General features: G+C 49.6%; 1 protein-coding gene across 1 annotated transcript in view; it reads right to left on the reverse strand.

The window, feature by feature from the left end:
* ODAD1 (outer dynein arm docking complex subunit 1) overlaps positions 1-17,441 on the reverse strand; it is a 24,316-nt gene extending 6,875 nt beyond the window's left edge. Inside the window, exons 1-7 of the mRNA XM_040634244.1 lie at positions 17,293-17,441; positions 17,003-17,095; positions 15,689-15,788; positions 15,350-15,539; positions 5,375-5,497; positions 4,908-5,021; positions 2,326-2,393 (exon numbers count right to left, since the gene is read on the reverse strand). Of these exons, the coding sequence (XP_040490178.1) occupies positions 2,326-2,393; positions 4,908-5,021; positions 5,375-5,497; positions 15,350-15,539; positions 15,689-15,788; positions 17,003-17,095; positions 17,293-17,299 (695 nt within the window). The 5' untranslated portion in view covers positions 17,300-17,441. The remainder of the gene's footprint in view (positions 1-2,325; positions 2,394-4,907; positions 5,022-5,374; positions 5,498-15,349; positions 15,540-15,688; positions 15,789-17,002; positions 17,096-17,292) is intronic.
* Positions 17,442-18,300: the final 859 nt, after the last annotated feature.

Here is an 18,300-nt window from a genome sequence, read left to right on the forward strand (position 1 = left end):
GTGTGTGTGTGTGTGTGTGTGTGTGTGTGTGTGTGTGCTGGGCCATGGAAGGGACTGATGGGGCATTGCTGCGTGCACGCACAGGGTGACCGTGGGAGCCATGGAACAGGAGGCAGGATGGCGAGGAGGACACACTCAGAGATTATACTCAGGCCCGGAAGGGGTAGGCCCAGGTGATAAGGTAATGATTGTGCTGGAGTTTGGGGGTCATGCGGTTGGAAATATAAGAGGCTTGACCATTCAGGGCGTCATGTTGGCCAGGCGGATGACATCACCAGCACTGACGCGCACACCCTGTTGGGGTATCAGAGACGCTCTAGAAGCCTCCATCATTGAGCCCCTTCCGGCCTGCCTGTCTGAGAATGTGGCTTTTAAGCTTTTGAACACAGCACAGCCCACTGTAAATTCTGAGGGTCTCAAACCTATTTCCCAGGTCACAGAGTCAAAGGTCAGAGGGTCATTATGTTGGGAGAATAGCAGGCCAGTGTCCTCAGGTCCCTGCCCATGGACCATTCTAGTTCCCACCTTCACTCCTGGGCCTCCACCCAGAGCACCAGCGTCTTGTTCTGTTCAAATTCCTTTCAGACCTACGCATATCAGTCCTCCTGGGGAGGAAGCCTCCCCTGGCACCCACCAGCCCAGCCCCGGTGCCACGTCCAGGTGCTGGTGACTGCCCTTCAGGGATTAGGACTCACAGTTCTTTCTGTGCCTTGGGCTCCATGCCAACCGAGGGGCAGGGAAGAGGGGCCCCCACTTCCTGAGAGGCGGGCCCTGCCATTATTACGGTCATGTCACAGTGGAGGAAACAGGCTCAGAGAGGGGACGTGACCTGCCCCGGGTCATCCAACAAGGAGGCGCTGGAGACGCTGGCTGGCTGATCTGACGGGGAGTGTCCACAGGCTACCTGCCCGGGGCCTTCTAGCTGAGACCACCCTGTCCCTGTTCCCAGCTGCACCACCCGCCGCCATCAGCTGGAAGAGCGTCCGCGGAGACTCCCACCGTGCACACAGGCCACCACGCGTGGCACTTGGCAGAAGAGAGGAGCTGGGCCCCTCGAGTTCTCTCTCCAGAAACCAAATTGGGAACGGCTAAGAATGTCGAAGAGCAGGGAGCTGTAGCTAGGGGGACGCGCGGAGAGAAGCCATAGAAGGTCATATTCTGAAGGTCAAGTTCCGAGGAAGCCAAAGCCATGTGTGAGCAGAAGCCACGATAGGCAGTCGGGGCTCTGAAGGGGTCGTGACGGACCAAAGGCAAGAAACTGCAGAATCGGCCACAAGAAGGAAGGAAGTACTGATCCAGGCTACACCGTGGGTGAACCCCGAAAGCGTTATATTCAGCGAAACAAGCCAGACTCCAAGTCACATGCTGTATGGTTCCGCTGCCATGAGATGCACGGAGCACGGAAGTCGGTAGACGCAGGCAGGAGAGCAGTGGTTTCCAGGGAACTGGGGAAGACAGAGTGACTGCGTATTGGGTACCGGCTTCCTTTTGGGGTGATGAGAGTGCTTTGGACCCAGATAGAAGCAAGTGTCCTGAATGCCACTGAACTGTACATTTCAACATGGTGAATTTTGTTACATGCATCTTAGCAAGGAAAGAAAGAGGAAAGGAAGGGAAAGAAAAGGAAAGGAGAGGAGAAGGGAGGGGAGGAAAGGGGAGGAAAGGGGAGGAAAAGTCACAGCAACTGTCTGGTAGATTTGGGCTCTCACGATGTCCTGAGGAATCATGCGCCATGAGTAAGCAGAAGTCAGGAGGTAGAAAGAAGCTAGCGAGTAGGACGACTAGGACTGGGATGTAGGAAGCCACTGGAAGTAAGAGAACAGGGCTGAAACTCAGACAGGAGCTGAGCTGGAGGGAGAGAGAGCAGGGAGCTCCTGGCAGCCCCTGTGACAGAGACGGGCCAATAGCACAACAGCCTGGGCTTCAGACCCCACACACGCAACTCCATCTGAAGGTGGCCTGAGAGGATCTCCGTCCCTTTCAGCCAATACTGATAAGCAACAGTCTAATTCCTCTCAGGCCCCGATGCTTCCCCAGCCCCTGGCTCCTGCACCCACGAGGCCGCGTGCACCACCCTGATTCATTCTCTCCGCACCCCGTGTGCTATGTGCGATGGGGCCAAAGAGGGTAATCCACACATGCCACAAGTGGGACCTTGCCGGAGGAATTGGGAAGTCAGTGGAGGAGGGAGAAGGGCACCTCATAAAACAATAATAGGTTATGACAGTCTATCTCCGGAGTTCTGACCCCTCCCGCCCAAGCCTTAGGGCAAGGTGCCTACCGCGTGAGCTCTGCGTGTCCCAGGAGGCCTGGGCGGGGCCCTACCTGACGGTGTAGGCCGCTGCCGAGGAGACCATCAGGGAGCTGACCGTGTTTCGCAGAAGCTCGACTTCCTGTGAGAGAACAAAACCAACGTCCTTCCTACAGCCTCCTTACCGGAGGGCTTTTCTTAGGCCCCCGCGGCTCCCCTACGAGAACGGGGACTCCTGCACCATCCAGATGGGGGGACCGTCCTCATTAGCGGCCGCCGGGGAGAGGGATCTGAAAGAGGTACCGAGTACAGGGAAAGGAAACTGAGGAGTGGAAACGCGGCTCAGAGGGCTTATCCCGGCGGAACCCTCATCCCAGAACATTCCTATGAGCACCAACCCAACTTTGTGGTCAGGCTCAGAAATTTGCATGACTTTCATAATGGTGACCTCACGAACCTGTTTTCTAGTTCCAAAGAAATGTCTTTGGAATGTCTTTGCAGTATTATGGCTCAAAAGGGTTCTTTCGGGAGAAAGAAGGGAGGAAATTATATATATATTTACACACATATATAATGTGTGTATGTATATGTATATATACATGTATATGCGTATGTGTACATATATGTACACGTGTATATCTAAGTATACATCCGGTGTACATATATGCACAAATAAAGTGTGTACACATACAGTCATTCATCTACGTATGTATATGAACACATACACAAGGAACGAAGTGGAAGAGATGAAGAGGAAATGGGGTTTCCCTGGAAGACCTTTTGGAGTACTTTTGGTTTGGGAACCCCTCTTCAAGGTTCACATATTCAGGGGCGCCTGTGTGGCTCGGTTAAGCACCTGCCTTCGGCTCAGGTCATGATCTCTGGGTTCTGGCATTGAGCCCAGCGTCTGGCTCCCTGCTCAGTGGGGAGCCTGCTTCTCTCTCTCTCCCTCTGCTCCTCCCCCCCAACTCGTGTGAGCACTCACGCTCTCTCTCTCTCTCTTAAATAAATAATCTTTTTAAAAAAGATTTTATTTATTTATTTGACAGAGAGAGAGAGACAGCCAGCGAGAGAGGGAACATGAGCAGGGGGAGTGGGAGAGGAAGAAGCAGGCTCCCAACGGAGCAGGGAGCCCAATGTGGGGCTCGATCCCAGGACCCTGGGACCACGCCCTGAGCCGAAGGCAGACGCTTAACGACTGAGCCACCCAGGCGCCACTCAATTCAATAATCTTAAAAAAAAAAAAATAAGCAACAACCAGGGGCACATGAAAAGCACACAGAAGCCAGCTTGAAGGGCTCCCACTAGCTCCCACTAACTTGCCTCCCTTACCTGGGACAAGTTGAACGTCATCATGAACAATGACGGCCATGGAGTAAAGTGAGAATCCACAAATGCTCACTGATAACACGCAAATACACAGGGGAGGAGGAGAAGCTCTTCCTTAAGTAAAATGCTCTCTGACAAATGTAGGAGGAACGATAGAGGTAGAAGAAAAAAATCACCATTTGGCAGCCATTGTGATAGAATAATCATCCAGGCAAGAATCATTCATGGATGCCCAAACAACCGAGTGGACACGTGTCAGGGAACAAGATATTTACCTGGTCTCCGAGAATCTCCACTTACTCCTCACAAAGGGAAAACTCTACTGGAGAAACGAGGCTGACCAAGGGGTCAACGTCAACATCACCAGTTAAGAGACCAACTGCCATCGTGTGTCTCCTACATACGCACACCCAGGACACAACATCACAACATCATGACATCACAACATCGCAACATCACACCATCTGTGATATTCCGCCCAAAATGCGCAACACGAATCTCATCGTGAAGAAAGATCAGACACACCCATGTTGAGGGGCTTTTGTACAACACAACTGGCTTCCAAAATGTCAAAGTCATGACGACAAAGCAGGGCTGAGGGATGGTTCCAGAACAGAGCCGTGGACAACTAAATGCAGTGTGGGACCCTGGCTTGGAGCCTGGAGCAGGAAAATCAAATTAGCTATAAAGGACGTCATTGGGACCATCGGAAAACTTTAAACAAGGACTATTTTGAATTGTAATAACATTGACATTCCTGACTTGGATAACCGCCCTGTGTTTCTGTAAGAAAATGGTCTCATTCTCAGGACATACACACTGACGTTCTTAGGGGCTTAATGTCCGCAGTGTACTCTCAAATAGTTCAGCAACTGTAATAATAAATTATTTTCAGTAAAAATAGTAATTAGAGAGAGAGAGTGTGTGTGTAAATATGGCAAATTATCAATCTTGGTGAAAGCTAGACTTCTCTATACTATTCTTTCAGGGAAGGGAAGGTGGAGGGGAAAGGAAATGTCCTCAAGGGACATCAAAGGTTACAGAGATACCCACAGAATGTAAACGGTCTTGCTTGCTCATTGATTGCCCTGGCTGATGATATTCAAAATGACATCTCTGGCTTCTGCAAGTCTAAATGAGGCTGCTTTCTTTGTTAGAGGCATTCTGGAACATTCTCGAGGTCTCCATTGCCTCTGGACTCAAGTAAACCTATGACTCCGGCAGATTCCATACTTGAGGCCACAGTGATGGAGTTGAAGGGGTAACTCTTGCATCCTTTCCCCTACCCCAGCTGGGCCAAGGGGTCCTGGGTTTTAGGGCCACTGACCTTCTGAAGTTTGCGGTCCACATTCAGATAGCGGTTCCTCTCAATGCGCAGGAGATCCAGCTCCTCCCGCAGGGCCGCGTTGCGCACCAGCTGGTTGTCAAAGCGACACGTGACCTGGAAGGAGGGTGTGGCGGGGTGTACAAAAGGCCATCTGAGGCCTGGCCTGCCTCCCTCTTCCACACTCAGCCAAGGAGTGGACACTTGTCAGAGGTGAAGCCCATTCCCAATCTGGGGACCCTGAGAGCACTGCCCAACCGCCCTAAGGACCCAGGCATCAGTCTCCTTTCCTTGGGAACCCTTCATCCGTCCAGGATCATGTCTCCTGATCCTTCTCGAGGAGCCCAGTATTTCAGGCCTGCATCCCTCCAGGAATCTGGTCCATTGTTTCTGGAACTTGACCCCATGCTCAGTTTTCCCCCCAACGCCCAGAGATCAGGTCTGGAAAGAGCCAAGAGGCTGACTCTCACCCTGTCCAACTGGTCTTCTAGGATCTTGATCCTTCGCCGGATCTTGACTTTCTGATCCAGGATGAGTCCTGGGGACCTGACATCCTTATTATGGGTAAAGATCCGGGTCTCCCACTCCTGGATCTGGAGGAAAAAGGAGGATACCTGTTTGTTGGCTGAATGTGGGAGAGACTGAGGCACCAAGAGAGGGCGAGTGGCTGAGTGTAGCTGCCATCTGCCATCCTTGTGGCCCCAGCCATCTGTTCTAATGATGCCCTCCTTCTTCTACCTCTTCTGCTAACGATGCCCAACCTTCCATGTGCTTCTGGCTTCCAAACACAAGCCACCCTACCAGCCACATGACCCAGGTCCTGACAATCACGGTACTTGTCCTAGAGGTGGATGGGTTGACTGACCCAAGTTGAGCCAGACTGAATCCCTTCCCGGTATTTTGGGGGAAATGCATGAGCTGGATGGGACTCCTGCAGTCATAGTCGGTCATAGTCGGTCATAGTCCCCAGAACGCAGAGGGTCCTGGGAGGATGAAGCCAGTAGACAAAGTGGAGACAAGAGACTGAGAGATGGGCACCCCTGGGTGGCTCAGTCGTTACGCGTCTGCCTTCGACTCAGGGCGTGATCCCCGCGTTCTGGGATCGAGCCCCACATCAGGCTCCTCCGCTGGGAGCCTGCTTCTCCCTCTCCCACCCCCCTGCTTGTGTTCCCTCTCTCACTGGCTGTCTCTCTCTCTGTCAAATAAATAAAATCTTTAAAAAAAAAAGAGAGAGAGACTGAGAAATGGTGAGAATGAGCTCGGACGCCATTAGACTCCCTGGGTCTGGTTATGCGTGAAACCACTTCCAACCCGTCCTCATTTCTGTGTTCATCTTTACTTATTGGGGGCATGCCGTCTCTCCAATTAAGCTGAAAGCTCCACGAGGAAAGATTTTTGTCTTTTTTCTGTGCCTAACACAGAATAGGTTCTTAATAAGACATGCAGATCAAATGAATACATGAATTGCTTAAGACTCTGTTTCCCAGGTGTCTGGGTGGCTCAGTTGGTTAAGCGATCTCAGCTCAAGTCTTGATCTCAGGGTCGTGAGTTCAAGCCCTATGTTGGGCTCTACGCTGGATGTGGAGCCAACTTAAAAAAAAAAAAACTGTGTTTCTCAATTTGTGTGCTGTTGTGGGTTGGATTGTGTCCTGTTCCCCCCACCCACCCATGACCACCACCACCACTGCAAATTCATATGTTTAAAAGTCCTAATTCCCAGTACCTCAGAATGTGGCCTTATTTGGAGACAGGGTCTTTACAGAGATAATCAAGTTAAGATGAGGTCATTAGCATGGGCCCTGATCCAATATGACCAGTGTCCTTATGCAAAGGGGAGATTCAGACACAGACATGCACACAGGGAGAACGCCACCTTGCCAACACTTCCATCTTCGACTCCCAGCCCCCAAAACTGTGGGACAATAAAGTCCTGTCATTTCAGCCACCCAGAGTTTGTGGTACCTAGTTACAGCATCCCCTAGAAAACTAATACATGCACCCAGGCACCCCAGGGCATCACAGCAAATTCAAAGGGAGCACCATGGGGATATCTTAAGTCTTGAGGGAGACAGGGCGGGAGCTACAAGCTCAAAGCAGTTCACAGGTTCAACGCAAGGCGGCGCTATGTTCCTTCCCATGAGTCACATCTTGGTGAAACTGTGTTTCTAGCCGTTGCTGTGATAAAAGCCCAAATATCCAAAAATGTTACCAATGGGAGAAACTGCCAACGTGTACAAGGAATCTCTCTGTATTACTTCTTCCAATTGCATGTGAAGCTACAATTATCCCAGTAAAATTTTCAAATTAAGGAAGGAAGGAAGGAAGGAAGGAAGGAAGGAAGGAAGGAAGGAAGAAAGAAAGAAAGAAAGAAAGAAAGAGGAAAGAAAGAAAGAAAGAAAGAAAGAAAGAAAGAAAGAAAGAAAGAAAGAAAGAAAGAGAAAGAAAGAAAAGGAAAGAGAGAGGGGGAAAGAAAGAAAGAAATAAAGAAAAAGAAAGAAAGAAAGAAAGAAAGAAAGAAAGAAAGAAAGGGAGAGAAAGAAAGAAAGAAAGAAAGAAGGGAGGGAGGAAGGAAGGAAGAAAAGCCAAGTATTGCCCAGAAATCAGCATGGAGTAAGAGTAGTGAGTCCAATCTGACTCCAAGACCCAAAGGCATAAACACCCCACAGGTTAAGTAATTGTGGTTTTGGAGAATGAAATAGTTTCTTTTTTTTTTTTTTTTCTTTTCTATTTATGTATCCCCCACCACCACCACCACCAATGGTCTCTAGGTTGTTAGGATGAAAACACTGGTTTATTTAAAGTAGAGCTGTTAGCAAAACAAGACTGGACCCCGGGGACAGCTCTTGAAAGCTAGCTGATTGTTCCATTTTCAGAAATTATATGAGTCAAATTGTTGGTAGCTTGGAATTAGCCACTGTATACATTTTTCTCTCTCTGCAAAACAAATTACCCCAAACCTGGTGGCTTAAAACAACGCCCATCTATGATCTCGAAGTTTCCATGGGTCAGGAGTCCAGCACAGCTCGGCTGGATCTCTGCACAGGGTCTCCCAGAGCTGTAGGGCTGCGATCTCATCTGGGACTCATCGCGTGGTCCCCTGCCAGGTGGTCTTCTCCGTGGCATGGCAGCTTGTACCTTCAAGGCCAGCCAGAGAGCACCTCTCTTCAGTCTACTAAGGGCCAGTCTAAGAGCACATCTAATGAAGGGAGGGGTGTCCCCTCACGTGGGCTGTATTTTCTTGGCCAGAAGCAAGTCACGGGTTCTGCCCCCACTGAAGGGGCAGGTAGTACATGGGGTCACCTTAGGATATGTTCACTACAGCCAAGGCAAGAGTATTGGTTTCCCCACTATCTGAAAGTAGAGCATTCCTATGAGACCCTTCACAAGCCAACCTGGTGTACAGTGAAGAAGGAATTACCATTAATTTATATGGGAAAAATGTATAGTGTTCCCCTAGCCCCAAAATAGCCTCTCTTTGGCTTTCCTGATACCTTAGGACACACCTTGCTAACAGATGCACCAAATAAACCGAGATGAAGCCCAGATGCTCACGGACCATGCAAAGCTCTGGCGGCTGGAGGCTGCCATGCTGCATGTGATCCCCAGGAAGGAGTTTGCGGCCAGGGTGGTGGTGGTGGCACTCTCACTGCATTCCTTCTGGAAGCTCCAGGAGAGAATTCATTCCATCGGAATGAATTCCAATTTCTAGAAGCTGGATTCCTTGATTTATGCATTCCGTAGCTCGTGGCCACTCCAACCTCTGCTTCTCTTCACATCTTCCCTCTCCGTCATCACATCATCATCTCCGATTCCGACACTCCCACCTTACCCGTATAAGGACACTTGTGATGATATTGGGTCCACCTGGACAATCCAGGGTCACCTCCCCATCTCAAAATCCTTAATCACATCTGCAGAGTCTCTTTTGCCACGTAAAGTAATATACTCACAGGTTCCGAGATCACAGTGTGGACATCTTGGGGCGGGGGCGGGGGGGGGGCATTATTCCGTTTACCACTCTTCCTCAAGCAAAATTCATTTTTTTCCTTTTCTTTATAGTTTTATCACTCATGTATGTACCCCTAAACAAAAGTTTAGTTTGGCCTGATTTTGAATTTTATGTAAATAAAATCATGTAAATAAAATCATAACATTTTATGTAAATAAAATAAAATTATGTTTTATGTCTTGCTTCCTTCAAATGGGTGTGAGATTCACCCTTGTGGCTGTGTGTAATTGTGATGCATTCATTTTTCATCACTGCATACTATTTCATGATACAAACACACCATAACTTATGTTTTCATTCAAATACTGATGGACATTTGGGTTACTTCTGGTTTGGAGCGGGCTAATGTGAATAATGCTTCTTTCAACATAACTTTGCATGAGTCCTGGTTCCAGAGCCTGTGCTCAGAAGTGGACTTGCTGGGCGGGGAGGAAGAGTTAACAATAGATCTAAACCTGTTTTCTATGAGAAGGTGACTTGGGCTTACTTTCTTCCAACACCGTTTCCATGGAAACATACTGGGTTAAGGTAAATATGGAATGCCAGCTCCGTTCCCAGGCAACGGTGTTTATTATAAAAATGACCCCTGATTGGTGAACTACATTGGACTGGAAGGACGGTGAGTGGGCTCATAGATCTCATAGGCCTACGTGACCAGGATGGAACAGAAACCTGGTTTCTCCGTGGGGTATTCTTTTTTTAAGTAGGCTCCACGCCCAACAAGGGGCTTGAACTCATGACCCTGAGATCAAGACCTGAGATCAAGACCTGAGATCAATAGCCAGATGCTCAACTGACTGAGCCACCCAGGCGCCCCTGTGGGGTATTTCTTATAATTGAGTATGCTCCCGGTGGGGGCTTTGACTTGGACCCTAGGAAGCCTCCCTATGCCCAAGTGGGCAATACCCACCCGCTCACGGGGTATCTCCCAGCTGGCGGTGCTGAGCAGCAACGTGTGTTTGACGCTGTTGTGCCAAGATGCTGCTGTTTCCTGCCCTCCATCATCCTACAAAGTGAACCTGGTACCAAGTTATGTAGCCCTACTGCACCCCGTGAGCGTGAATGTCAGATGGAACCCAAGACTGCTTCTGGTGACCGTGGCAAGTGGGGGTGACCCCGAATCACAGGGTATGTCTATCTGTAAATGTAATTGATAATGGGGAAAAACAGCTTTTCAGAATACATGTGATGATTTAGACCCCCCAACAAGAGGTCGTTAGGAGTTCCTACTGGCCCCTTCTCTCCCCAGTGCTTGGTATTTTGGGACACTAATTTTTGAAAATTTGGTGAGTGTTTAATGGAATCTCAATGTGATTTTCATTTGCCCCTCTCTGATTACTAATGAGTGATGAGTAATTCCGACATTTATTGGACATCGAAATTTCTTATTTTGTGATGTGTCAGCTCAAATCTGTTGACTACTTTTTTAAAAAATTGGGCTGACTCATGCACCTGGGTGGCTCAGTCAGTTAAGCATCTGCCTTCAGCTCAGGTCATGATCCCAGGGGCCTGGGGTAGAGTCCCGCATCGGGCTCCCTGCTCCACAGGGAATCTGCTTCTCCCTCTGCCCCTCCCCTTACTCATTCTCCCTCTCTCTCTGTCTCTCTCTCTTTCTCTCTCTCTCTCAAATAAATAAAATCTTTTATTTTTATTTTTTTAAATAAAATCTTTTTTTAAAAATAAGTAAATAAATACAATTGGGCTGTCTCTTCAATAATTTGTAGGAGTTCCTTATACGTTCTTGATACTAGTCCTTTGTCAGCTACATGTGTTGCAAATAACTTTCCATTCCATGACTTTGCACACTCTTTATGTTTCTTTTAACAGAAGTTATTAACCTTAAAGTCATGGGAAGCGACAATCTTTTCCTTTAGAAGTAGAGATTTCTATAACTTATTTAAGAAATCCTTCCCCACCTCCACACATTTAGATCCCTGATCCATCTGGAGTTAGTTTTGGGGGTACAAGGTGAGGTAAGGGTCTGGTTTCATCTCGCAGTATGAATATCCAATTTTCACAGCACCATTATTACAGTCCTCTTTTTCCTTTTCTTGAAGGCATACGTCAAGTGTCCACATGGTACATTGGTCTCTTTCAGGGCTCTCTCTTCTGTCCCATTGGTCCATTTGATTAGTCCTGCATCAATTACAAGAATTTTATAATAAATCTTGATAAATGATAAAGCAAATCCTTTCACATCGTTCTTCTTTTAAGTCAGTCTAAGTCATCTTGTCCATTGCACTTCCACATAAACCTTAGAATCTGCTTGTCAATCCCAACCATTAAAAAAAATCTTTCAGTACTTTGGTTGGGATTACATTGGATCTCTAAATCAATTTGGAGATCTGACATTTTATGACACTAACTCTTCCAATCCATGGATAGACCGCTACATTTATTAAGCTCTTCTTTACTATCCCTCAATAAAATATTACAATTTACTCCATAGAGGTCTTGCACACTTTTGTTAGATTTCTTCGTAGGTACTTCTTTTTGGCTATTACAATGTGTATTTTCTTCTTTCAGGATAGTTATTGCTAATACAGGGCCATACTGTTACTTTGCATCTTAATTCTGTACCCAGCCACATTGTTGAAATACCTTACTAATTACAATAAGATGGTGGTGGATTCTTCTGGATCTTCCATGTACACAAATACGTCATCTATAAACAATGACAATTTCCTTTCTTCCTCTCCAACGTTTACACTGTCTTTTTCCTTTTCCTGGCCATACTGCCCCAGATAGGAGCTCCGGTACAATGTTAAACAGAAGTGATGCTAGCCGACATCCTTATACTGTTACTGATCTCAAAGACGATCTTTTTCATGTTTTGTTATCAAATATGACATTTTCTGTAGCTGTTGTATATAGTTGCCCTTTACCAAATTCAGGAAAGTTCCTTTTATTCCCGGCTTCCTAAGAGATTTTAGCATGAATGGATGCTCAATGTTATCAAATACTTTTTTATTTCTCCATAGACCAGTGCTATAAACAGGCACAAGTCCAGGGACTGTCTGTCATCAGTTTCTGATGGGGTAGGCTCAGAAAATGAGAGTGAGCGTCTAAGCAGGCATCAGAAGCGGTGCTTTGGGGTGCTGCTGAATGCATGTGTCAAGTCACATAAGGCACAAGCCTTATAAAAGTAGCAGTCGATAGCAGATTGGAAATTTAAAAAGTTGGTCCATTAACACATACAGTGTGAAAAACTATGTCAAGTCTACCTTTTTTTTTTGCCAGAAAATGTCTATTCTCTCTCATTCATGGATGAAATTTTCATTGGGTGTTAAGATTTTTTTTTTAAGATTTTATTTATTTATTGGAGAGCGAGAGAAAGCACAAACAGGGGGAGCAGCAGAGGGAGAGAGAAGCAGACTCCACGCTGAGCAGGGAGCCCGACGTGGGACTCAATCCCAGGACCCCGAGATCATGACCTGAGCTGAAGGCAGATGCTTAACCGACTGAGCCACCCACACGCCCCTGGGTGTAAGAGTCTAAGTTGACAGCTTTCCCTCTTAGAACAGTGAAGTTATAATCCGTCTCCTGACTTCCAGTAATTCTTTTAAAAAAAGTCAGCTGTCAGTTTATTTGTGGCTCCTTTGGAAGTAATATCTTATTTTCTGGCTACTTTTATATTCTGAAATTTCCCTATGTTCTATACAAGTGGATTTTTTTATTCATCCTAAGGCATCCTTGAATCTGTGATTTTGTTTGTTTGCATTCGTTCTTCCATTGGTTCTGGAAAATTCTCAGATATTATCTTATTACACATTACCTGTGTCCCATTCTCTTTCTGTTCTTCTGAAACTTTTTTTTTTTTTTAATTTTATTAAGGGGCGCCTGGGTGGCACAGCGGTTAAGCGTCTGCCTTCAACTCAGGGCGTGATCCCGGCGTTCTGGGATCAAGCCCCACATCAGGCTCCTCCGCTATGAGCCTGCTTCTTCCTCTCCCACTCCCCCTGCTTGTGTCCCCTCTCTCGCTGGCTGTCTCTATCTCTGTCGAATGAATAAATAAATAAAATCTTTAAAAAAATTTTTATTAAAAAAAGAAAGATTTTACTTTTTTAAGCAATCTCCACACCCAACGTGGGGCTCGAACCCACAACCTGAGATCGAGTCGCATGCTCCACTGACTGAGCCAGTCAGGCGCTCCGTCTTCCGAAACTCGTATTAGGTATTTATTTAACTTCACTGTATCTGCAATGTCTCTTAACCACCCACGCATATTTCTATCTTTTTGTCTCTCTGTGGTGGATTCGAGATGATTTATTCTGAATAAATTCTTTCTTCAATTTGATTTGGCTTATTATCTTCTCTCCAGTAGAATGTAAACTACGTTACTGCAGGGCCCTTTTCTGGCTCACGGCTGTGTCCTCAACACCCAGAACAGGGCCTGGCACTTAGTGGGCACTCCAATAAATATTTGTTTGATGAATGAATGTCACCAGATAACTACATCGTATCTTGACCTCTCAGGGAACTGCCCAGAGCTCTACTCTAGAGAGCTTATCCCCCACCGGATCTGCGGTTCTCCAGAATCCAGGCTGTTAGGACAAAGGAATCCATGGAGTCAAGATAATAAAATCATCCTGCTGGGTCTGACTCTGATGAGTTTCCACGGAAGACTGAGGAAAACCAATGCAGGCAGCCAACACCCACAAAGCCACTGCACTACCATGAAACAGCCAAAAGCTTGGCGTGTGTGAATCAGAATTCAGCTTCCAAAATGCGGCTCAGGGGGCTACTGAGAGCTGAACAAACAAACCGATTGAAAGTCAAATGTGAGAAGACTGTGTGGGAGGGGCGCCTGGGTGGTGCAGTCGGTGAACCGACTCTTGGTGTCAGCTCAGGTTGTGATCTCCGGGTCATGGGTTCGAGCCCCGTGTCAGGCTCTCCGCTCAGCACGGAATCTGCTTAAGTTTCTCTCTCCTTCTCCGTCTGCCAGTCACCCCCCTCTAAAATAATAACAACAATAATAATAATAATAATAATAATAAATGTTTTTTTAAAAAAACCTCTGTGGTAGACAGAATAATGCCCTGCCCCCCCACCCTGGGCCAAACAGCCACATCCTAATCCCTGAAACTTGTGAATATATGACCCGAACGGCAAAAAGGACCTCACAAATGTGATAAAGAAAAGGATTTTGAGATGGGGAGAGTATCCTGAATTATCTGGGTGGGCCCAGTGTAATCACAAAGGTCCTTACGAGTGAAGGGGGATAGGAGAGTCTGAATCAGAGAAGGAAGAGGTGGGAGTGATACACGTGAGACTCGGCTGCCCACTGCTGGCCTCGCAGACAAGGAAAGGAGCCATGAACCAAGCAATGCAGGCAACTTCTAGAAGCCAGAGGAGTCAGAAAATGGATTCTCCTCTGAAGCCTTTGGAAGGAATCCAGCCCTGCTGACACCCCGACTTTTGCCCAGTGAAACCCATTTTGGACTTCTGTCCTCCGCCACTGTAAGATATTTCTTTTTTTTTTTTTTTTTTGGTTATTTATTTATTTGAGAGAGAGAGTGCATGGACCGATGAGTGTGGGGGAGGGGCAGAGGGGGAGGAGGAGGGAAAGAATCTCAAGCAGACTCTGTGCTGAACACAGAGCCTGACCCATGGCTCGATCTCCTCGATCTCAAGACCCTGAGATCATGACCCGAGCCTAAATCCAGAGTCAGATGCTTAACCAACTGAGCCACCCAGGCGCCCCTAGTTTGTATTATATTTTAAGCTACCAAGTTTGTGGCAATTTGTTACAGCAAAAATAGGAAAGTGATACAGACCACTGAGATAAGTAACCTTCAGAGTCCTGTTTGTGATCCAAGAGTGGGCAAGAAACCCTTTGGTCTAGGCAAGCAACCTTTTTTAACGAAGACTAGAATAGAAAATCGCAGAATGAATTCCACCTAGAATAATTAAGTATTACCTAGTGAAACTTTCCTTTCAGATATATGTGTGCGTTTATATTCACATGTGTATGAACTGCCTCGGGAGGTCATGGCCCTCAAGACCTGAAAGAACACTGACCTACAAAAGTCACATTGCTGCCAAGGTCAAGATCTTGAGGCAGGTGGGACTAGAAACCTATGTAGGCTCCGTGGCATGACCAACATCCTCTTTTTGCCGATGAAGAAACTAGGGCCCAGAGAGGTAAAGACTTGCCCTCGGTCACACAGCTCTGATGCATCAGGGCCAGGATTCTAAGGCAGGTTTGGCTGACTCGAGGAGGTGAACCTTTCTCCTTTAACTATACCAGCCCCCTTTGGGGATGTGTGGGGCCGTGCTAAGCAAGAAACCCCCCTATTCCTGCTAGAGCCTGAACAGAACTGGCCTAGGTAGAGGCTTTCCATAAGCCCATTTTTCAGACGAGGAAGCTAAGGCTCAAAGCAGTTCGGATACCTGCCCCTAAGTGGGGTCCGCAGAGTCTGGTCCCAGAACCCACCTGCTTGTCCAGGGCTCTGGTCTGCTCCTGCAGCTCCCTGACCTCGGCCTGCACCTGGACCCGGCACTTGAGCAGCTGGCCCATGTTCTCCAGCCTCTCGCTGTCCCGCAGCCGCTTGACCTGGCTCTGGGCGATGCTGATCTGCACCTGGAGTTTATCCCGCACCCCCTCCAGGCGCTGGATCTCCTCACTGCCCGGGCGGGAACGGGGAGAGCAAGCCAGCAAGGGGCAGAGCTCAGAATCACTAAAGGCTGGACACGGGGCCGGCCCTCCCCCCTCGGACCCCCAACCCCCAGGAAGAGCCCCGTCCCCAGCTCGGGGACCAGGCACTGGGCTCACAGTTGCTTGTTGATTCGCTGGTGGACTTCCTTGCTGTAAGCCCGCCTCTCCCCCTCCATCACTTTGCACTGCCGCTGTAGTCTGCTCAGCTCCCAATCCACTGAGGGCAGGACCAGCCAAGGGGACTCAGGAGGAATCCAGGAGGCCCCGGCCCCTTCCTCTCCAGGACCTAGGAATTCTGGCTCTCTCAGGGTCCCACAGACTTCAGCTGAAGTGCAGACCCAGTCCCCACCAGCCCTCTGGCACTGTATTTCAGCTCCTATACCCCTTCTGACTCCTGTATCCCAAGCTGACCTCAGGATTTTTCCCATAAACCCATTCCTGCCCGAGGTTTGGGCACACATCCCCTTTCCCGCTAGAGGGCGCTCCTGGCAGGCCTCCTGGTCCTCAGGGACCTGCCACATAGGATCTGGAACTTGGGAAAGCTGAGGATAGGTGCCAAGAACTGGGGACAACATCCTAGCTCCCTCCCTCCCCTTCAGCCCCCATCACCCAGCAGTCCTGGGTCCCATCCTCCTGCCTCTTCACTCTCAGCCCATCCCCTAGGCTCAGGCTTCCTCCTGTCCTGCCTGGACCATCACCCCAGCCTCCTCTCCAACCTCCTGGCCTCCCTTCATAGCCCCAGCGGTGCTGACCCTGCCCCTCCCTTGTTCACAGGTCTCCCATGGAGCTCCAGGGCCCCCAGGACAATGTCCCAGCTCCTCAGCCTGGTGTTCAAGGCCCCACGTAATCTGACCTTACCCACCTCTCGAGTCTGGTCCACCAGCTCCCCACCTCCCACCACCCAGTGGCTCTCAACCAGCGATTCTGCCCCACACAGACAGTTGGCAATGTCTGGAGACATTTTTCCTCGTCATGATGTGGGGACGGAGCAGGGGAAAGTGCTTGTGGCGCGTAATGGCTAGAGGTCAGGGGTGCTAAGTATCCTACAATGCCCAGGACAGCCCCCTTGACTAAGAATGATCTGACCCCAAGTGCCAACAGTGTGGAGGCTGAGAAACCCTGTTCTAGCCACATGCTGTTCTCTCTGCTGAAACCCTCTTCCCTGTCTGCTCCCATTGGGAATTCCTGGGAGGAGTTCTAAGCCCCACTCAAAACTTCTCCTCCTACAGGAAGTCTTACAGGACTGCCCCACTTCCCAGGCTTGGCTTATCCCTCTGGCCTGCTCCACCTCCATTCCCACGCATGTGTGCGCCTCCCTAGAGGGCTCCCCTGGAAGGTCTCCCTGTCCTCAGTGTGCTGCAACACAGTACCTGGAACTTGGGGAAACTGAGGAAAAGAATGAGTGAAAAAAGGCAAGACTGTATGAATTACCCATTCCTTCCAGGAAGGCCTCACTTCCATCCTCCGAGCGGGTGCTCCCTGCAGAGTGTCCCAAAGGCATCTTGGCCAAAGCTGGAGAGGAGCCTGTAGGGGTGACACAGGACCCCTTTAGACAGCAAGCAGGAGAGGGCCAGAAGGAAGGTGGGGACAAACCGCGAGGGACTAGGAATTGGAAGGTGACCCCAGAACCAGCTCTGGCCTCTCTTTGAGTCTCAGTTCCTCCAATGGGTTGGAGGGGGACACCTCTCAGGCCTCTCTCCACACCCCTCCCGACCTCCTACCTCTCATATTTTCTGTCTTGTGTTTCAGCTCTGACTCGGGCGTGGGGGACAGGCCCCCTAGCTCTCAGTATTTCTGAGGCGTGGCTGTTTGTGGAAGGCGACACGGAGGAGGGGAAAACCCCAGCCGGCTGTGGGGGGCGAGGCCCGGTCCCTACCTGCTGGAGTGCCTGACCTGTCCTTGGTCCTCCAAGCTCACTGTTGTGGCCTGGTTACTGGGGAGATAAAGGGCCAATGAGACCTAAGGACAGCGGCTGGGGTGGGACCTCAGCCTCGAGGAGGCGCCGTGGGCGGGGAGGCTGGGGAGGAGGGGCCTAGGGAGAGGGAGGGGAGGCTGGGGAGAAGGGACCGCTGGGGAGGAGGAGCCGTGGGCGGTGAGGCTGGGGAGGAGAGACCGAGGCAGCCAGAAGACCTGAGGAGACAGACGGATTGGGGGGACGGGGAGCCCTGCGAGGGGCGGGGCTGGGAGAGCTTGCGGGGGCGGAGTTGGGGCCTTTCGAGGGGCGGGGTGGTGCCTTGAGGGGCGGGGCTGGCAGGGCCACGAAGGGCGGGGCTTCAGCGCTGGAGAGGGCCAGGAGACCTGTAAAGGGCGGGGCACGGGTGGGAGGAGATCGGGTACCTGTGGAAGGAGGGGCTGCGGGGATTAGCGAGGGATCAGGCCCCGGTGTCCGTAAAGGGCGGGGCTTCAGGCCTTACGAGGGGTGGGGCTATGCGGGGCTGCGGAGGGGCACGGGTATCTGCAAACGCCGGAGCTTCGCGGACCTGCGAGGGGCGTGGTTAGAAGGACACTTGAGGGGCCCGGCGGGAGGGCGCTGGAAGGAGGTCTGGAAGGGGCTAACGGGGAGCGAGGGGCTGTGAGGGGCGGGCTGTGTGTTTTCGGGAGGGAGAGGCAGGAGCTGAAAGACACTATGGAGCCAGGGCTGGGAGAGAAACGTCTGGAAGCCTTTGGAGCTCGGCCGAGGTCCTTTGGGACGAGGCCCGAGAGATGTGTGTCTTAAAACCACGTTATTT

Source organism: Ursus maritimus, unplaced genomic scaffold (assembly GCF_017311325.1).
Source record: "Ursus maritimus isolate PB19 unplaced genomic scaffold, ASM1731132v1 scaffold_19, whole genome shotgun sequence".
NCBI classification, from domain to species: domain Eukaryota; kingdom Metazoa; phylum Chordata; class Mammalia; order Carnivora; family Ursidae; genus Ursus; species Ursus maritimus.